Below are 21,415 nucleotides of genomic sequence, written 5' to 3'. Positions count from 1 at the left end.
TGAAGGTTGTGTCCCTCTGGACATACCTTACGCCTCGGCTGAATGTTTCATGTGTGCCAGCACTGACCGAGAGCCAATGAATAGCCTTGAAATTCAGGAAAACATCAGAATCCCTCACTCCCATCATAAGGTGGCATTAAATGTCATTGGCTTACTGGCAAATACATATTCAAGCACCTCTGGAAACAGCAGAGCAAGGTGCTACTGTGTTCTTATTCAAAGTCAACTGCTGCAACGCAGTCCATTATCACTTACAAATAAGTTTGCAAATTCCTGGTGGTAATTTGGTATTGAGAACAGGGATCATTGTATAGGATCTCAACTCCACCACATTTTGGATGTTCAACATTGGCAGGTATTCAGAACTTGAAGGCCATTAACACCTGTCTAAATGGATGGTGTAAAACTGACTTGGGGTGAACCCCTCCCTGTCTGAGGTGTGCAACTGTTTACAAAACTGTGAAGTAATGTACAACACCCCTAGTTATACGCAAAATATCTCAGGTGCATTTGGTGTTTCTGCTGCATGTCAGGGTGCCTCAAGTAAACAGCATTTACAAGTACCTCTTTTGTTTGTGCAGATGACAAAGGACCCTTCCGAGCCAAGCTCAAAGCCTCTGGCAGAGTCTAACGTACCAGCTCAGCAGCCAGGTAATATCTAAATGTTTAATTTGCACCATTTTTGTTGTGCCTAAAAGGGTGACAAACTACTAACAAAACCATATTCATTATAAGCCAGACATGCTCATGTTATGTCTAGGCCTTTCAGAAAAGGGCCTTTTGCATACTTATTTGTAAATCTCTGACCCTGCAGCCCCAACCATCTTCTGACTGTAATTCAGGCAAAGAAGGTAATCAAATCTCACAAGCAAACAATTCCATGCCCAGAGGATTCTGTTTAAGGAGTTATATCTGTGGGCTCATGTTCCAACATGACTTTGCTGTGTCGTCCAGCAAGTAGCCCACAATACCAGAGCCATTAATCCCCAGTTGACTCCAACACTTTGAGAACAATGGAATTACAATTTACGCTCCAAAGCCTTCTATTGGCTCATGAATATCTCTGTAATCTGGTAGCTTCTCGCTTGCAGGCACATCAATGTTTCCATTAACTGAGTCAACAGCCTATCCCCCAAAGGTGACATGAACACACATCCTCACCACAAACAGAAAAACCTCCCATTTAGGAGGAATGCTCAGATCGGAGTGGTCTACACTAGTCACGTTTCCCAACTCCAGTCCTGGGGAAAACACAGGACCACAGAACAAGCACAACAGACATTTATGATCTAAACATCAATACTTGAATCAGGTGTGTTACTGCTGGTACTGAACAAAAATGTGCGGTCACGTGGGATCCCACGTGATGAAAATAGAACCAAGTGTCTATACAGTTTGGTCATTTTAATGGCTCTAGTCTGGCCAAACCAAGTCTCCAAAGTAGCAGAGGGTGTCACGTTCTACCATCCTCTCATTAGAATGGGGTCTGTTAAATAATATATGGGGCCATGCTCTGCACTCCTACTGTGTAGTTGCTCAAATATCACAGATGAGGAGTTATGGGGATTGGAAACCTGAGGTTTGTGGCAGGCAGCCAAGTCTTGGGTTGTGTTCAGTAGAAACCGCTTGGTTACAAGTACAGGTAGTGGTAATAATATTCTGTCTCAAAAATACTTTCCCCTGTTTAATTCTTACTGGATGCAACCCCCAGTGAGTGCCTGTCATGGGTGAGAAAGGACTAGAAGTAGTTGCCAGCCCGTTGACATGGGTCACGTACAGTTCTTTGGCATGGCCACCTGCATTGTGCTATTTTGAAAAATGTGTAGTCCACTCAAGTCTTTCAGTTTCTTTGAAGACAAAACAGAGTAGCTTTAAGTAGGATGTAGTGTCAAAAAAGTAATTTCACAGCGCAAGTGCTACAGAGGTGCATAAAAAAGACAAACAGAACATTTCAGAGCTTTAACTTTAATTTCAAGCCCCACATTTTGGTGGTTTCTTTCTTCCCCATAACTTGAGGGACATTTGCATTTTTCAAGAAAAAACAACTATGGCTTTTGACCACACAGTTCTCCACAGTTCACCTCATGGCCTACTCCTCAGTCATCCTGCCCCTCATGGAGCCCTTGGTCTCAGGGTGTAGGGTTGATGAGGTGGGGTGTTGTGGTGTTAGACCCACAGTCGATGTATTCAAACGTGTCCAGGGAAAGCTGCTCAAAGTGGGCCAGGTAGTAAACAGTCATTGACATCCTGAGGGAGGAGGTGGTTACAGATTATAAAATTTTTCATCTATTATTTATCAAATGTAATCTATTATTTATCAAATGTAATCTATTATTTATGTAATTGTACCAGATTTAGGTCAGCCAGCTATCAAGGTTTCCTAACCATAGCCATGAAATAAACTCTCCCTTGAGCCATCACTGTAAAAACTGGGCCAAGTTAACAAGCAATACAGCCCTCAGATTTTAACCACTGATAAGAAATAAATAGGTTAGTCTCTGACCCCATTGGTTTACTAGGTGGGTGAAGTTGTGTCAGTTTATCATCAAAACATTTAATCATGAATTATGGTATTACATTTTTTTCACTGAACACAGATTCAACATGATTCTGGTTCATTGTTGAATATATGTATTATAATCTAAAATGGCTAATCTGTGGGAGCAAAGCTACATTTGGGGGGCGTTTTACCCATACTGACTGACTGGGCACATACTCACTGAAGATGGACAAATAACGTGTGGATCTTGATCGTAGATTTCTTGCAGTAATTGCTGGGAAGAATAAATAGGAGAAAATAATTAATACCTACAGGATTTCCTTATGAAAGATATGATTTCAAAAACAACCCACTGGGCACAAACTCGTTGAATTAGCGCTGTTTCAACGTAATTTGACAACGTATTGTGACGTGGAATCTGTGGAAAATACATTGATTTGAAAAAAAGTAACCAACTGTTGTTTTGAGGATGAAATTTCAACCACAGGATTATGTATGTCATCATGGTAATCACATTTGAAACATTGTATAAAAATGTTGAATTTGTACCTTTAAAACAACGTCAGAACTTCAACGTTATATCCACTATCAGAAAAAAAACAATAGGCTGGGCAGCACCTCCTACTGAAGAATTCATCCATCTACAGCTACCCTTGAGTCTCCCATCCAGGGTTTTAACCAAGCACAGCCCGGCCCGGCCCAGCCCAGCTATGAGATTTGTCATTGACTATTACCAATGTGCTATCGTCACAATTATTATTTAGATATCTGCATTTTAAAACTAAATAAATTCCCGGTTGCCATCTAAGTCATTCCAAAAGGTAGGTTTAACAAAGTAAATTAAAATGTGATCATACTTTATCACTTATCTTGAATGATGCTATTTAGGCCTATATAGCATTTGCAAAGTCATCAACAGCTGTTTAAATTCAACCCAGAATTAATCTAAAAATAGACAACACAATAGGCCTAGCGTTTCAAGCTCTGGTTGACTTCAAATTGAAATGAGGAGATGCACCTTCTGCTTGATAGTTCCATCTGTGCCAATGACTTAGTCTGGCTTTAATTCCAAATGTATAATTTGTGTTGGATTCACATCTCCATCTTATCCAAAAAGTTCAAGTTTGATTTTATTTAGTCCTATTCTTTATTTAAAGTGCATTTAAAGTTGAATTTAATTTTATCGCATTCTTTCATTTAGATTTTTGGTTGAGATGGCTTCATGAATACAACATATAAAATTGCTAATTTGTAGACAAACTGTGTCATAATACCCATAAAACCTATTAATGGGAAAAATGAACACTTAAAATAAGGGCTGTTTCTTGTGTAGGCTTACCCTGGCGTGACATTTTGTAACCATGTAAATCTCTTGGACAGGTGACTAATCAATATAGTCGCCTCTATTTACGCCGATTCGAAAACGCTAATTAGCATCAAGTAAACATCTCTAGCTGACACCTTTGCTAACAGGTAGTGTCAATTTCAAACTTGCACAAGAAAGTTCAAAGAATTCAGGTTTAAAAAAAATGTAGCCAATATATTAATTACTACATTTAGATGGTAAGAATCTCTGGATTAACCTTTGCCTCGATTTGGCAGTCTCATCCAGATCATCATGGCATTTGTAGTTCTGTATGATAGCCACATTAGCATTTCATTTTTTAGGGGTAAATACAGGCGAATATATTGATATGTCACCTAGTCCTAGAGCCTACACGGTTATCAAAAAGATCATGCCAGGGTAAGCCTACACGAAACACAGCCCTTATTTTAAGTGCTTCTAAAATCCCCTATGGGGAAAATGAATGGTGGAAAACAATTGGAACCATTTCCTTGCTTGACTGCTAGGTTTTCTGGGTATTATGACTCATACTGTGGTACTCTATGGGACTAAGCCAGTGGCTCAGATGGAACTAGCCAAGCAGTAGATCCAGGTATCTGACAAAATAATGGAAACACTTGCGTAAACGAGGGATAAAAAGTATATTGAAAGCAGGTGCTTGGCAGGCCACTATTTTGACTACCATGGCTATCTATGCCCAATAGGATGACAAGTCCCCCATCCACAGGGCACGAGTGGTCACTGAATTGTTTGATGAGCATGAAAACGAGGTGAACCATATGCCATGGCCGTATCAGTAAGCAGATCTCAGCCCAATTAAAACACTTACGGGAAATTCTGGAGCGCGCCTGAGACTGCGTTTTCCATCATCAACAACACACCAAATTATGGAATTTCTCATGGAAGAATGGTGTCGCATTCCCATAGAGTTTCAGACACTTGTAGAATCTATGCCAAGGTGCATTGAAGCTGTTCTGGCCCAACACCCTATTAAGACACTTTAGGTTGGCGTTTCATTTATTTTGGCAGTTACCCATACATCTCCTTTAAAATGTTGATATTTGGTTGCGTTGTCAACCAAACAATTCAATATTACTTTTGTAATACAGTAAATTGCTTAAAGTTAAGGCTATCTTACAAGCGAATGTAACATTCAACCCTAAAATGAGTAACATATCCAAGGCCACATTGAGGATACTGTAACTATACATTTCTTATGTAACCATATAAAGTCTGCATGTTCAAAAAGCATGCATAGGTCCTCACAGGTCTGTGGAGATCTTCACAATTTCTGTAATCTGTGCAGAATATCAATTGCACCATATACTTTTAATGTAATCTCAACTGCAATCTAGGCCATTTGGTTCTGCCTTTAAAAGAAGTGCAGTGAAAACAATCTGTTTAATAAATAAACAAAATATGACATTTCATTCCCACTTGAACTTTGCTGGGCTTTTAAAATGGTTGAAAGCACAGTGATAGACATTTGGGGTGACGACGCCGACCAAAAATATGATTGTTTTTCCATTGGAATTTGGTTGTGCTTTAAGATGGTTGAAAGCATAGTGATAACACATTGGAAATTCATCTAACTTTTGGCTGTCTTTTTGAGTGGGTGAATATAGGTTGTAATCTCATTGATCAACATGTTAACCAAATTTTAACCAAGTATCCACATTGAAATGACATGGTGTGCCCAGTGGGAATTCTTTTGACTTCTTTCAGTCCAGAGGCCCTTTCATTTTGTGAATAGGAATTGCTACTGCTAGTGACAATTAGCCTGCAACACATGGAGGAAATGGAGATGGATTGTGCATGCCAGTGCTCCCAGCTAAGCAGGTTATGCTAGTTTATGTATGCTTATGTACTTTTGTAAGACAAATACTTTATCAATCTGTTCAAACATTTGACAGTCATGCCTCAGACTTGCTCTAAATACAAAAAAAAACACATTTACAGTTTTGCTTTGTCTTTATACATTATTCAAAACAACTAGCCAAGAAAATGGCAGGGAATAACTGTCTGTAGAGCACACAAAATAAATTCTCACATTTACAGCAAATGAGTTACATTACTTTCACATGACAACATGCCACAATCAAAATAAGCTTAGCTTTACAGCACAACTAAATTAAAAGGACTGCGTCACTATATTGTAAGTGTGTTGCCATGGCACTTTGAATAACCAAACAGCCACAAAAGCAGCTTTATGTCTCACTACTGACTCGATGAAAGATTCAGCACCAGACATAATTTAACCAAGGTTATACTTGTACTTACTTCAGACCCTCCTCCACTAGCGTGACAGGAATCTCAAAGGCAAACTGTCAGGGGAAATAAGGAAGAGCATTAGTGAGTCAAGTAACAATATTTAGAGGCTTACAGAAGCTAACATCTATGCAGTATAGCAGTTGGTAATGAGGGGAGGTGCTCACCGTTTTGTCTGTGAGTGGTTTGACAGTGGTGACATTTTTCATATCAGCCTTGCCCACAACCGTTTTATCAAAAAGAGCCTGCACTGTCAAGTTGTAGGCCTGAACTGTAAAAAAGTTGTCATTGGTAATATTCAGGATGTTCTGTGATGGGAGAGAGACCAATGCGATTATTACATTCATCTCCAAAAACACTCCAGTGATGCAGAGGAAGAGACAAGAGGACAATAATTGTATGGCATAGTCGGTTTCTATCTGGGCTGTGTGGTATATGAATGAATAAGTCCAATGAGGTCTCACCGTGATGTTCATTTGGACAGTGGTCGGGGTGAAGTAAACATAGACGGACTCGACAGCCACAGGTGAGAGGATGACACTGCGAGGAAACAAGAAGAAGAGGACCAGCGAGCTGACCAGCAGGCACAGCGTCACCGACACAGTGACATACAACTTCCTGTAAGGGGACATGATATGTACAAGTTGAGTATTGACTGAAGGCCCAGTGCAGTCAATGTTTTTTTTCTGTGTTTAATATCATATTGTACAACAGCTGATGAAATTAACACTGTAAAAGTGTGCTTTTTTTTTTGCTGGTTGAAAATGCAATCTACACAGGATCTTCTAATCAGCAGGTTTGCATGGGCAGGAGTTTTAGATTTCCATGGTGACATCACCATGTGGTTAGTAGACCAATAACAAAAAGCTCCAAACCTCTGCAAATAACAGCTAGTTTTCCTCTCTCCAGTCATGCTGCATTCAACTGCTAGTCGGAATTAGAAAACTCTGAAATGTACAACTTGCTAACTGGTTGTGATACACGTGCTGCGTTCAAGGAATCAGCAAGTCGGGAGTTCTGACTAGCATGTGAACGTGGCATACGACCACGTTGCTAGAGAAAGTTAGCTAAAAAGCTTGTTAATGGAACTCTTTACAGTAAGTTAATTCATTGTTACCCAGAAATTATTTGGGAAAAAATGGCTGCATTGCATTGGCCATTTTAACATACCTCATTAACATACCACAAGCGTTTTCATGCAGTATACACAAACACACCTAGATACAGATGCCCACTCACGGAACGCAATAATACTTTGCACACACACTGAACATCTCTACACACCATAGACTTAAAGGACCTTCTAAATGATGCATGTGGGAAATAAAACAATTGTTGCTGTAAATCTCAACATGGTCTTACGTGTGTTGTGGTTTCAGCCTCTGATCGGAGCAAGGTATCACTGCCACCAATTTGCTCTCCTGACCTCGTGGGATGCGGCCCGTGCCCTGGCAGGTTGGGCAGTCCAGTGTTTCCTCAGAGTGTCTCCTGTTAGAGGTCTTCCTCCTGTCTTGCTGGGGTACGATGGCCTGCTCATCATTCTCCCTGAGTTGACTGGAACCAGCTCCCATGCCTGCTAAAGAGCAGTCATATATACAGGTAACTGCCAAAATAATGGAAACGCCAATATCAGGTGTCTTAATAGGGCGTTGGGCCACTACGAATCATCAGAACAGCTTCAATGCTCCTCGGCATAGATTCTACAAGTGTCTGGAACTCTATTGGAGGGATGCAACACCATTCTTCCACAAGAAATGTCATAATTTGGTGTTCTGTTGTTGGAAAACACTGTATCAGGCACTGTTCCAGAATCTCCCATAAGTGTTCAATTGTGTTGAGATTTGGTTACTGACACACCTGTGGGGACACATTTGACTCCCATTCAAAATCCAATTTTCCTTAACCTCAACCCCCTAGAAATAGCCTTTTTATTTGTGGTGACCTGCAAATAGTCCACAGTTGGTCAAATTTTTGTTTGTTTACAATTCTTGTGGGGACTTCTGGTTCCAACATGTATAGTTAAGCGTGCACTCCTTTGAGACCCCAATTTCAAAGTCACTGAGCTCTCTTCTTCTAGCCAAAATAATAGGCAACTGGGGACCTTTTATATGACCCTAAGTATGATGGGATGTTAATTGCTCAATTAACTCAGGAATCACACCTGTGTGGAAGCATCTGTTTTCAATATACTTTGTATCTCTTTTACTCAAGTGTTTCCTTTATTTTGGAAGTTACCTGTAACGTTAGTTGCTTCACATCAATATAATGATACTTTACTATTTGATATTTCTGACGACAAAGGATTATATTCTGTGTATGTATGTGCTTTGCTGTCTTGATGGATTTCACAATGGAGATGATCTTAAATGCATACAATTATACGATGTTTCATTCAATTCGCAGACACCGAACCAATTAGATCGAAGTAGGCTTTGTCCAGACATCAGACATTTTATGTGAATTAAGACTACAATTTAGCAAATAACCGATGGCGAACGTTAGTTTTAATCTAAACAGAAATTTGACTACGCATTTACAACACTCAGCATACAAGTCTTGTGATGAGTTTCGTTTCCCTGCCACCCCTGAAGAAAACTTGTTGCACTGTGTTTACTTGCCTTGTTTATGGGGTGTTACGATTTATAAAGACGGTGCCGTCATCAAGATTATCTGTAATCTAACTCCACACCATATGCCTCACAGCAGTCGTGAGAATTGTCTAATATTCTTCTTATGTTGGTCACGTTCCCACTTCACTGAGCAGTGGCGCAATTTCCTATCCAGATGAGGGTGACGCAGCGTAATTCTGCTGCCACCCACAGGAAAGAAATAATTAAAGCGGCTATATATAACTTTTTGCGGAAGCAGACCAAATTCACATAGAAAGGTGAGTTCTAGAATCTGTAATTTTCATTGAAAAAAAATCTAAGAAGCGGTAGATGTGTTCTATTTTTATGCTTCCCGTGATTACGATTTATTTGTGAGTCTTTTACTTTGTTTTGTACACCAGCTTCAAACAGCTGAAAATACACTATTTTTGGTTATGGAAAATATTTCAGTGGTTTAGATGGTACAATTATTATTTTACACTGCACTTGCTCGTTTAGTCACAAACTGAAATTAGGCAGATGTTAGCAACCAGAAAATGGCGAAACAATTTGTGCATAGTGCATCTTTAATAGGTTGCCTACTCAATGTTTTTTAAACAAAGTCAAATAAATACATTGATTCCTGGTTATGTTTTTGTGTATGTGAGCATTTTAAATATTTTTATTTAGCCTTACTCAAAAAAGTGATATCTAAGTGTAGTGACTTTTATTAGATACAGATATTTGTACATCACAGGTAGCCTATGTATTTTAATTGCCTGGAAAACCAACATTGACTTGCATTGAATTCTAGGTAGGCAGAAATGAGCGTTTGAATCAGGAAAGTTTGCTTTCACTATCTCTACAAGCCAGAATGTTGAATAAAATTATGTTTTTACGTACTTTACCGGTTGTCTGTGTGGTTGGTCCTTTTGGTGTAAGGAATGTGAGACAATATCCACAGGAAAGTAGAATTACATTGATTTCTATCACCTGAAGCGTGCGCAAAACCATGTAAACACGTGGACGAGCTCGGCAAGTAATGCATGTATTTTTATCATGTGTGCTTGCCGGTAAAGTACAATAAAATATAATTTCTTTCAACATTCTGTCTTGTAGAGGTCGTATGAACTTTTCCTGATTCAAATGCTAAATTCTGCCCGACCTAGAATTCAATGCAATTCAACGTTAAGGTTCCTGGCAAGTTTTTTTAAGTGCAACACAGAAAGAGTTCAGACAAACTGCACATTATCCCTCCCCAAAAACTTTTTGGAGTTCTCATTCTTCACCCTCTATGAAAATATCCTGCCCATATATGAAGGTATGAATGTTTCAAGTACATGTATGTAGAAATGTATGAATCACACTGTTTCTGAACTCCATTAACCTGCCATCATTTCTGACATGTAGTTTTCCACTGTGGGAAAAGCTTACTTTAATTCAAAAGACCACAATCCTTATTGTCCTTGAATTCAGTTTCTCCTTGACACCCTAAAAGCTGACTCATAAGTGGCAATAAATCAGATACCATCACCTGGTAGGACTGTACATTTTAGTCATTTAGCAGACACTTATCCTTTGGTAAGACAAACCCTAAGAACCATTAAGACTAAACTATACCAAAATAGGGTTGATTCAAAGTTTTTTTTTTTTGTATTAATGATTTTTACCAATATCCATTTGCTACATTATATGACTGACCACTAAGTGTTAATTCTTTTTCACAATGCTCACAACCCTGTCAAGTTCCCCTTAGTGTACAAGACATAAGCAAACCTTTCCAGTATCTTTTCTTCAAATATAAACATATTAGAACAGTGGAAATTCAAGCACAATGACGTGAGCAAGCTTCAACCAGAAGAACAGAGGCAAATCTTCCTTTACATTTCCAAAAACAGCCCTCAAGCATTCAAGTCTAAAACAAAAAATATTTTAACAACAAAGATTACCTCCTAGGATTACCTGAAACACATTAGCATCTCCATATTGGAAAATAATAAAAGCATTTCAAACTTGTTACATACTGCTTGATTTCAGTTTAAGTTTTGAAAGAACTTGACGTACATTTTTTTTAAAGAATGATACCAAGTGAAAAAAATTATGCCAAGTTTAAAGAATGATACCAAGTGGAACGAGTCAATGCTTTTGATATTTCATGATCACCAGGCCCCCTGTATGGTTCTGTATGGTCCCTCTGAGGACAATATAGTGCAGATTGAAGACATTTTGTAAAAGAGGCTAATTCATTTCTTGATAAAATCCCTTCAACAGGATCTTAAAAATTATAACGTCCTTCACTTCTTAAGCAGCTAGTATTTTGGGTTTGCATCAATATTTATGTCTTCCATGTGCAACAACAAAAAAAACATTTGTATATATTTACATGATTTTTCTTTTTAAACCCAAATATACTCCTAGTTAAGAATGGTGATTAATATACCCTATCAAAATGGAATTAAATGGAGTGCATCAATGTAATGGTCCTCATTTAAAAAATACTTCATGTGTACACCATTACGCACAAATATACATAGCATGTTGTCAGCCATGGCACGACATCACAGAAAGTAGGGGAATGATTATCTTCAATCAATAAGACACACATATGTCTACAGTACGCCGATACTTTGAACAGTTAAGCTGAGAAAGGTTTAAGCATGTGGGCGTGTGTGTGTGTGTTTAATTGCTGTGATCTGAAAGAAGCATAGCATTCTCCAACACTGACAGTCATTCACACTTGGAACGAGGACCTGACGTATCCACTATTCAAACACTCTATGAAGTTGATTAACGTCATACAATGTTGACTATTGCCACAGCTTATCATATCGTAAGACCTATATGGTTCTGGCTCTCTGTGATAAATATTACACCCAACACCCCTTCAGCTAAACTTACACATACTGTAACTCTTGAATATACCTGGTCTATGGCTGCATATTCAGCCTGTATTCCAATCTATGACTTGAGTATACTGTTTAACAGGAATGGCTCGGCGATAGCAACTTGTGATATGTTTGCCATTTGTTACCACAGCAATGAAGGTGTTCTCCTGGAAAGAGTAGCCCACCACCACATCCACCCCCCTTCAGCCTCCCCCTTTACTATGCAAAAGCTAACAGCCAGAAACGGCCATGTTAAATGAATCATACATACATACATACATACAGTAGCTATTTGATAGTCTAAATATCCCAAAGTCCGTGGGAATGTCTCTTTAGGTCATAATCAGGATACCTCCTGTCAACTTGGACCAAATCTAAAAGAGAGGAAGAAGAGACAAAAGAGGTCAAAGCGGCAGAGGTTACACCCATGACGCCACCCCAGCTCCTCCTCCTCCCTCTCCTCAGTAGCGGGTGGAGTACCAGTCATTGTCGGTCATCTGAACCAGTTCATTGACCACGTCCAGCAGGTTGTAGTTGTGTTTCTTCAGCAGCCGCTGGTTGAGCGGCCGGTCACCAAAGCCCATCTCCACCAGCACCCCCATCATGGTGTCCTGGGTGGCTCCATCCACTGGGGGCTGCAGGAAGGACAGCATACTGTTTAAAATACACCTCCTAGATACTAACTTGTCAGTAATGACATGCTAAAGTAGCCTTACAATGGTGGCATTCCAGTTCGATGTCTCAACCACCATGATATAGCAATCTTCTGAGATTGCAAAAAGGATGACCTTGAATACTATCATTAACAGCACTGTAGGAAGTGAATGGAGGACTGACCTGCACTGGGCCAGGCTGCCCAGTGAACAGAGCCTTGTAGGCGGATGCTGCGACAGACAGGGCTCCTTTCACCAGGCCTCCAGTGATGCCTGGGTGGCTAGAAGGAAGAAGACCGACAGAGAGGGGCAGGGAGTGAGTCTTACGGACACCATTTTGGTTCTGGTCAGCCAACACTAATATCATTAAAATTGACATTCCACTTTAACAATCTCTTTAACAAGAGAGATCTCGGAAAATATTAGCATCTGAACTGACTGAGTTGCACATCAGGGTCCCACCTAGGGTCTTCGGAGTTGTCTTCTGAGTCACCAGAAGCAGATGGACTGTCTGGTTGGCTGTCTGGCTGCTTGGAACCTTTCAGACACAACCACAGAGATGACTGGTTGGTTATGTTCTGGGAAAAGGATATACCGGTATGCTCATATGGATAAGTTGTAGAGCTCTAGAGGGGAGTGTATAGAAGGTGCTCTTTGACAAGAATGACTACAAGCAGACCTCTACTCCATAGCCACTGATCTAGTGCTTAGCACTTGTGTTTGTTAGAACCAAGCAGACATTGTACTTTTGATATTATCGCTGAATGATCAGACAGCAAAAAGGCACTGCAGCAAGCAGAAAACATTATTACTGTTAGGGCATTGTCGTCAGTTAGGCCCAACTGCCTTTATGTGACGAGCAAAAACACTTTGTTTCCTTTAGTTGCTAGAACTACTGTTCAGTATGTGACCGTGTGTGTTCCTTACCATCCTCTGACTCCCCCTGCTGGTAGACCTCAGTCCTGTCCAGGGACTCTGCTGCTGCCTCGGTCTGATCATTGCGGTCTAGGCTGAAGACAACACCAACAATATATGTCTACATTTTGGAACATCTCAGCAATTTGGCACTGTCAAAATGTGTAATAGCACTGTAAACCTATTCCCAAGCACAGCTGGCCCATGGTTTCTCACCTGGGTGTAAAAGCTGAGTTGAGCCGAGGGGGTGCCACCACCACAGGGGTTAGGGGCACAGCGTCCAACGTCTGGGAGGTGCACAGCATATCGTTGGCGCTGCTGGAGCCTGAAACTGTCTCTTCTGCTTCATCTTGCTCCCCCTCGGGAGTGGTACGGCCCTGGTGGTCGGGGTCTGTGGGCGTGTCGGGGGCGTCGCCAGGCTGGGAGAGGGCGGAGCTGTACATGGACTCACCCAGCGGGCGGCTGGTGTCAAAGCAGTCAGGGAGGATGATGATGTAATCCTCGGATGAGGCTGAGGAGGAACGGCTGCGGACGCCCCTGTTCCCCTCTGTCAACTCTCCTTTATCTTCGCCCTTGTCTTCGTCCCCTCTGGCGTCCACGCAGATGCTCTCGATGTCTGACTCCAGTCCCTCATCTGCAAACGGTCAAACTATTTAATTGTTGTTTTTTACCTGACAACAGGGCCCAGATTTGAGCTCAAGTAGTTTTTAATCAACCAATCAACTAATTGAAAACAGGAGGATAAGTTGGGCCAATCACCTGGCATCATCAGCTCTGGTATAGCCAGCTGGGGTGGTGCTAGGGCTGGGGCCACGGGGGATATGTCCCGGGCTTTCTCCGACCTCACCTCCAAACGCTTCTCAACACCTTTCCCTTTAAGAGAAGAGGAGGCGGCGCCACCTTGGGCTGCTGGGCGGACCACTGTGAAGATCAGGGAAAGGAATTTTGGTTACACAATGTTATGGCCCTTAATCTGGTATTAACATAGGCTTAATATGGAACTAATTAATAAAACTCACCTTTGCAGGGGCAGTTCCCACGCAGGGGTGTGTGGTCTGGGGCCTCCTCCAGTGTGAGCGAGCGCATCACCGTCTCACACACAAACTGACCGCTGATATCCTCCTCTCCCTCCTCCTGGGCTGGAACCCGGCCCCCCTCCGCCCCTGGCCCCAGGCCCTGATGGGCCTCTGCTTCCTCCTGGATCAACCCCAGGGTGGGCTTCTCCTGCAGGGGACCGTCATGAGGCAGTGGGGATATGCACGGGGTCATATCTGTGTGGAAGAGAGAGAAAATGAGAGAGAAATTCAGAAAAGAGACGGAGAGACCCTAAGTGCAGTCAACTGATTAGGAACACCCTGCAGATTTAGCATGTGAATAGCAATGGAAGGCTTACCTGCCGGGGTGTTGTTGGGCACGCTCTCTAGTTCCTGAACAATGTTGATGTCCAGCAGCTCAAAGGAGAGTAAGTCCTGGGCTGTGAGCAGGTCCACAGAGGGAATGTAGTATTCTCGTTCGTCTTGGTCCACTGACATGAGTGCTTGGTCCCTAGAGGCTGCAGCACAAGACTTCCCACCCTTATCTGTGGAGAGGGGGTTCTTCCCCTGTAGAGCACCAGCAGATCAAAATAAATGTTACCCAGACAGAATACATACTTAACTGAGATTACTACCATATTTTCCAGAGAACTACAGCATTGTATAGCAGTTTGGGATTGGCCACTGAGAACCAAAGTCAAGAGGGTGGGTGGACTTGCCTGAGGGGTGACGCAGGGCGACACCAGCACGCCATCTGCCATCACGGCTGCAGGGGCCAGGGGGTCCACCACAATGCTGCACCAGACGCGAGGGCCAAACTGCTCCCCACCGTGTGCCAGACGCCAGTGGGAGGTGTATGAGCCTTCCAGGGCCGGGGCGCATAGTGCCACGCTTACCACGCCCACCTGACCTGGCTGCAGGAAAGGCACAGCCACCTCACGCCAGCGGTCGCCCGACGCCACAGCCAGATTCCCCCACATGAACTTCAGCTGAGAAGGAGATGGGGGTAGAGAGAGAGAGAGAGGGGAGGGAGAGAAAGGCATAACATTGACAGTCTAACTCTCATCGTCGTGTCCTCTCTTTCTGCTAAGATTACTGTGGCTGTCAATGGTAACCTCAGATAATGTGCATATCCCAGGTGCATCCTCATCCCATAATAGTACCTTGGTCTCAGAGCTCCAGCTCACGCTGCCAGTGTTTCTCATCTTCCAGTACTTGATGAACTTGGTGCCCGGGCGAAGACGAGTCCCATCAGGCAGGTTCTCGTCCAGGAACAGGGCCGTCATGGCTGGCACCACCAGAGGGCAGGGCCGCTTGGGACGCCTGGGGAACAAAGCGCCAAAATACACTATTAAACCACAGAACATCTTTCTCCAAAGCACAACTCTCTCTGTCCCTCCTTTTGACAGCAGTCGAACTACAGAGACAAGACCTGTGCCTCTCGCTGATTTGACCTCAAGATACACTGAATAACAAGCCTTGCAAGCAGTATCTACTTTCATCTAATTTTGGTGAACTGTCCCTTTAAGACGTACTCCGGGCTGTTGGCCTGGGTGGCCCTAGGTTGGAGTAGGACAGGGGAGGAGCTCCCGTCGCCGGCGGCACTCCACTGCAGGCCCCTCCTTTCCATCTTCAGCTGCTTCCTGATCTCCTTTACCTCCGCCTTCAGCTGACGCTTCTCAGCCTTCAGACGCTGCTTCTCTGCCTTACGGAAGCTCCGGTCCCCTCGCCGGTAGAACCTGGGGACGAGGTAGGGAAGGGGAGAATGCAAGGGTTTCTGATTGGCCATCATAGGACAGTTCTGACAACTTTCTGATGACAGTGATCATTGTAGGATTGAAAATTACAAACACAAAACAACCCCCAAAATGGAGAGTAATTTGTCATATCAAACCATAGCAGCCCCATAAACAAGAATTAATTAACATTGACACCCCATAAGCATTAAAGGAGGTTCCAAAAAGTGTATATGTAACTGTTACAATATGTAATATTTTCCAACCCTGGTCTTACCTGCTGTGGTCTGGGGCTGGTGAGCCGTGCTCAGGGATGGAGAGGGGTGTTCTGGCTCTCACCAGGTTGTGGCTGGGGTCATGGGAGAAGCTGCAGGGCTCACACAGTGTGCAGGACGTACACACACTGGGAAAAAGAAAAGCAGACATTCAGGGAGCGGCACACCAAACAAAGGGCCCTCTGATTATTTTAAACTGATCTTAGGTGTCGCATACTGAAGAAATGGAAACGACAACTGATCGAAGGAATTCGTTTGTTTTGGAGCAACACAATGCATGTTGGAGGCACTAAATTAAAAGCATGTGGGAGTAGGCTATTTACAAAAACATGTAAGAAATATCTGATTACATTGGTGTTTATTTACCTTGACGCACATTTTAACTAATTCACATTTGTCAATGTCCTCCCTAGTCTCTCTCTGAGCCACCTCTCTTCTCCTCCTCCTCCCCTTCTCACCTGCACTGGTATCCTCCCCCAGCGGTCTGGCCCCGGCAGCTGCTGCAGGCAGGGGTGGAACTAGGACCCCCAGGCAGGGTGGAGGAGGTCACCTCAGGGATCTGGGCCTCAGCCCCAATGGGCTTGTGGATGCAGCACTGGCCCGAGAACTCCCGACAGATTTTCTCCACTGCCTCCCTCACTACTTGGTCTTTGAACTGGATGACAAGAGTTTGGGTTACTGATTAGCTAGTTAGCTTAATTTCATCTATAAAATATACACATACAACCATAAATTTCAAGGTTAAGTGGTATGATTCTAAATAGTACATTCATTGAAGATAAAACCACAGTAATTTCCAAATCATGTCCTCACCTTCTCCATGTAAGATGTAAACCATGCTGGAGGTGTCTTATCTTCCTCTTTGGTCCCCTTTAGTTCTTTCATGATCACCTTGGAAACCAAAGTAGAAACACATCGGTGAGAAATCAGACAAATAAGCCATATTTATTTTAGGACACGCAATGACTTAGTTTGGTCTTTACTTGTATTAAACGAATACCTAATGACACAAAGGCTTATTCAATTTGAAAGAATTAGCTATATAAAGTAATCGTGCTGAGCGATTAGTAATTCGAGGTCGATTCGATTTGGTTTTGGTTCGATTATAAAAACAACAACATGAAATACACTATGCATTATGTGGGTTGAATGCTGTAACACAGAATAAAGCAATTAATAAAAATCCCATGAAGGTAGTGACTGTCCATTACTGCTTATCAACCATCACTTATTCACCGAACTTTAATAAAATATTGCAGTTGTTGTGTATATTACATGTGTTTTATTTGATTACTTTTATTTCATTTCAAGTCATCTCTTCTCTATATAGCTGCTGCCTATGCAGTCTGACAAAATCTAAAACTGTAGTTCTTCAAAGTAAATAAGGCATACTTTTATGACTTCTGAATAGCAACTACCACTCACTTTGTGTATTTTCTGGTAGAGATACCTCACGAAGCAACAGTTGCTCTCTATATCACCTCACGCAATCGATTATGGTCATTGTAGTTAATTACCACATTTTATGCGCTAAACTATGTAGAACATTGGCCTGTTGGAATGTACAACTGCCTACTACATCACACAGTTCAGGCTGGATCTAATTTATCTCTAGAGAAACTGAGATGTGCACACTGAGCGAAAGGGATTTCAAATAAATAACTAAATAAATATAAGGTACAAAACATATATATTTTTTTGTACCTTTATTTAACTAGGCAAGTCAGTTAAGAACAAATTATTATATTACAATGATGGCCTACCCCGGCCAAACCCTCCCCTAACCCGGACGACACTGGGCCAATTGTGCACCGCCCTATGGGACTCACGAACACGGCCAGTTGTGATACAGCCCGGGATCGAACCTGGGTCTGTAGTGACGCCTCTAGCACTGCGAGGCAGTGCCTTGGACCTCTGCACCACTCGGTCCCTATAATTTAACCAACATCGGTTAATTAGTTGTTTAAAAACCGAAACATAACCAAAATGTTGGTTAATCGCTCAGCACTATTAAGTAGGAAGTATACAGTAGTGTGTATATCTATAGCTCTGTCCTTACCATGCTCTGTTCGGGGACAGCAGCCTGGACCTTCCGGCTCACCACCTGAGCCAGGGTTGGGCAGTGCTGTGGGGGACGGAACCCTCTCTTGGGCTCCCCTCCAGTGGCCTTGGCCGGCACACGCGTGGGCTGACCCCTGGTCTCATACACATTCATGTGCAGCCGGTTCCCTTGCCTGGATGCACTCTGATGAAATCAACATAGAGGAATGATGGTTAATGTATTGCTTTGTTACTTGAAGGCGTATTTTGGATCCTGCCTCAGGTAACAGTCAGCATAAGGCCTAAGCAGGACAGGAGTCCGATTGAAGTTACCACCTACCTTTAATGCCTCCTCATACTCCACTAGAAGAGGAAAAATATAATTATTGAACATGTTACATTGAACAACTAACTAATATTATGTTTGGTACAAAACATAACACAATATTATGTTTGGTGCTTTACTACTTACTTTGGCTGTTTATGGACACCTGAAACACAAAACGGAAATGTATTGCAACAACATTGTAATAGCATGATATTGCCATTCCCAACAAATTAACTCTTTGCTCTCACTCACCTCTTCATTCTCCTCATCAAAATAAGTAACTTGTAGATTACACAGGCCAAAGGACCGTTTCACCTGTAGACAAAAGACACAATCTAAAAACCAACCAGTGTATTACATGATTTAGCAAGTTGTTTCTCAGACAAAGGACAGGCGCCTCCAAATGACATAAAAGTGATAATTTTAAGGAGCCAAAAATCAATCATGTTATCACGGTTATATTTATGCTATGCCGTAGTATCCCATATTTGCTAATTGAATGAACAATCAGGGCTATGATGTGGCATATGATGCCTGAAAGGAAAATTGGCTCCTTGAAGGCAATGCCATGGCAACATGGAGACACAATGGCAATTTCAATGAGGATGAACTCCGTGACTGGTGACTGGACAGCGGAGTGACAATGGAGTCTGAGCTTGCTGCTGCCAGGAGATTCAGAGGAAAACAGTCTCATAAGCTCTCCTTATAGGAAAAACACCAACTGGCATCCACCATTCACCTTGCACTCAGTGAAATTAAGATTTCCCATTTTACTGTGGGAAGAGAGAGAATTCAGCCCATTGCAAGATATTTTATTGGCTTGCTTTGGAAAGTGACACATCTTGGCATAAGGGGACGTTGTCAGATGAGGTGGCTTGGCTCAAATGTTTATTTTGACATCATATGGCAGGGCTGTTAAACCCTGGATTGAGAGACGGAAGCCTCAAGTGTCATAAGAGAGACTCGCCCTCGAATCAATACCCTCCACATACTGACGTCAAAAAGAGAATAGTACTAACATGAACCAAGCTATCATAGGCGAGTAATATGTTCTGTTATTGTATTTATGAAAAGGAAATGAGAACCGCAGAGAACCAGCAACATTAACTGTAGCATGCAGTGTAGCCCTCCATCTCAATAGGCTGACTTTTGTCAATAAAGTGTCACTGGGTTAAATATGAATTAATCCCAAAATGATGCAACTGAATAATAGATGATAATGGGGCATGTTTTACCTTTATTTAACTAGGAAAGTCAGTTAAGAACAAATGATTATTTACAATGATGGCCTACCAAAAGGCCTCCTGTGAGGATGGGGCTGGGATTATTTAATTGTTTTAATATAGGACAAAACACACATCACAACACTACATAAAGAGAGACCTAAGACAACAACATAGCATGGTAGCAACACAACATGACAACAACATGGTAGCAGCACAAAACAGGGTACAAACATTATTGGGCACAGACAACAGGGCAAGAAGGTAGAGACAACAAACATCACGCAAAGCAGCCACAAACGCCAGTAAGATTGTCCATGAGTAGATAGACTATAAGCAGAACCTATTTCGACAGCCACGGCTTCAAGCGCTCATTTCAAGAATGTCACTGGTCGTCCTTACTGTTGTTGTTACCATTGACATGTCATATGGAACAAACTGCAACAAAAAAAAAATCACTAAAGCTGGAGACTCTTACCTCCCTCACTAGCTGCACCAGCTGTCAGAGCAGCTCACAGATCACTGCACCTGTACATAGCTCATCTGTAAATAGCCCATCCAATCAACCTCATCCCCATACTGTATTTATTTATCTTGCTCCTTTGCACCCCAGTATCTCTACGTTCACATTCATCTTCTGCATATTCTACCATTCCAGTGTTTAATTGCTATATTGGAATTACTTGGCCACCATGGCCTATTTATTGCCTTACCTCTCTCATCCTACCTCATTTGCACATACTGTATATAGATTTTTCTACTGTATTATTGATTGTATGTCTGTTTATTTCATGTGTAACTCTGTGTTGTTGTATGTGTCGAACTGCTTTGCTTTATCTTGGCCAGGTCGCAGTTGTAAATGAGAACTTGTTCTCAACTAGCCTACCTGGTTAAATAGAGGTGAAGTAAAAATGTATACTCATCTACGTGGATGCCCTCTTTCAGGGCAGGCAATACATTCATGTCTAATGTATCTTCAGCAAAATATAGGCCTATTGTAATATATACACTTTTATAAATAGCAGCGCCTCTTATTTTAGCATTGCTCGATATTATGTTGTTGCGACTGGGATGTTGTTGTAGTACTGATATTCTGTTCGTTTAGATCGCTAGCTACTGTAACTACTAGCTAACATTAGGCCCTAATTGTTCAATACTGGATTGTCATAGCTAGAACAATGTTCTCAACTACAGGGTATCAATCATTTATACAAGGTATACAACATTTAGCAAATAAGCGACCGGCGATCGATGGTTGATAGCTTTAGTTTCAGTAACAGCCTACCGTAAACGTATGCCAAGATGAATGCTGCTATGAAAACACCAGCGTCGTTATCCTTGCTTACCATGGCCTCCATTGACTCCCAACTCTTCGTCTCCGAACCTGACAGGAGAAAATTCTTCGCATTCCCCCTGAAATTCACCTTCAAATTGATGTAGAAGTCCATTGCTCCTTGTTTCTATGAATTAAAACATATCAAGGAAAACAAAAATGAATCACTATTGCCGAGATAAATACAGATTGTGTGCCTTTATGGTATGTGACTTATCCGGATGAGGCGTCTTTTCTGTTTACATCATCAGCTATGTAAACACACCCATATGATCACGTGACAGAAACGCAT

General features: G+C 42.0%; 2 protein-coding genes across 9 annotated transcripts; both read right to left on the bottom strand.

Moving 5' to 3' along the window:
* Positions 1-1,949: 1,949 nt before the first annotated feature.
* On the bottom strand, positions 1,950-9,737 carry LOC106601270 (transmembrane protein 106B). 4 transcript variants are annotated; one of them, XM_014193353.2, is made up of 7 exons: positions 9,605-9,737; positions 7,476-7,689; positions 6,578-6,731; positions 6,281-6,421; positions 6,126-6,169; positions 2,721-2,774; positions 1,950-2,247 (listed from the first exon to the last, which is right to left on the bottom strand). In XM_014193353.2, the coding sequence occupies exons 2-7, from the start codon at positions 7,682-7,684 to the stop codon at positions 2,130-2,132; spliced, it is 720 nt and encodes a 239-aa protein (XP_014048828.1). In that variant the 5' UTR covers positions 7,685-7,689; positions 9,605-9,737; the 3' UTR covers positions 1,950-2,129. The 4 variants fall into 4 exon arrangements, with proteins under 4 accessions (XP_014048828.1, XP_014048829.1, XP_014048826.1 ...); XM_014193354.1 differs by having other exon boundaries at positions 7,476-7,686; positions 9,605-9,691; XM_014193351.2 differs by lacking the exon at positions 9,605-9,737 and adding an exon at positions 8,732-8,944 and having other exon boundaries at positions 7,476-7,686.
* On the bottom strand, positions 9,414-21,401 carry LOC106601267 (next to BRCA1 gene 1 protein). Of its 5 annotated transcripts, none has more exons than XR_006769195.1 (20): positions 21,137-21,401; positions 18,820-18,882; positions 18,712-18,730; positions 18,580-18,602; positions 18,259-18,444; positions 17,013-17,090; positions 16,658-16,854; positions 16,202-16,327; positions 15,724-15,927; positions 15,352-15,511; positions 14,908-15,177; positions 14,548-14,755; positions 14,174-14,425; positions 13,914-14,075; positions 13,371-13,788; positions 13,167-13,249; positions 12,679-12,777; positions 12,424-12,520; positions 12,067-12,221; positions 9,414-11,960 (listed from the first exon to the last, which is right to left on the bottom strand). XR_006769195.1 is itself a non-coding variant. In XM_014193347.2 (20 exons), coding segments are annotated over exons 1-20 (2,880 nt in total). In that variant the 5' UTR covers positions 21,239-21,401; the 3' UTR covers positions 9,414-11,959. The 5 variants fall into 5 exon arrangements, 3 of the variants coding, with proteins under 3 accessions (XP_014048822.2, XP_045571082.1, XP_014048821.2); XM_014193347.2 differs by having other exon boundaries at positions 12,702-12,777; XR_001327990.2 differs by having other exon boundaries at positions 9,414-12,221.
* Positions 21,402-21,415: the final 14 nt, after the last annotated feature.

This window comes from Salmo salar, chromosome ssa03 (genome assembly GCF_905237065.1).
Source record: "Salmo salar chromosome ssa03, Ssal_v3.1, whole genome shotgun sequence".
Lineage (NCBI taxonomy): Eukaryota > Metazoa > Chordata > Actinopteri > Salmoniformes > Salmonidae > Salmo > Salmo salar.
The sequence above is the reverse complement of the archived record's forward strand: the minus strand, read 5'-3'. Positions and strand labels throughout refer to the sequence as shown.

Coding starts and splice junctions, on each gene's coding strand:
- LOC106601270 (XM_014193353.2), bottom strand. CDS start 7,684: ATGGGAGCTGGTTCCAGTCAACTCAGGGAGAATGATGAGCAGGCCATC. Junction 6,422..6,577: donor CTGTCCAAATGAACATCACG/GTGAGACCTCAT, acceptor CTCCCATCACAG/AACATCCTGAATATTACCAA. Junction 2,248..2,720: donor ACGTTATTTGTCCATCTTCA/GTGAGTATGTGC, acceptor CTCCTCCCTCAG/GATGTCAATGACTGTTTACT.
- LOC106601267 (XM_014193346.2), bottom strand. CDS start 21,238: ATGGACTTCTACATCAATTTGAAGGTGAATTTCAGGGGGAATGCGAAG. Junction 14,426..14,547: donor GCCCAACAACACCCCGGCAG/GTAAGCCTTCCA, acceptor TCTTCCACACAG/ATATGACCCCGTGCATATCC. Junction 12,222..12,423: donor GGCAGCCTGGCCCAGTGCAG/GTCAGTCCTCCA, acceptor TCCTTCCTGCAG/CCCCCAGTGGATGGAGCCAC.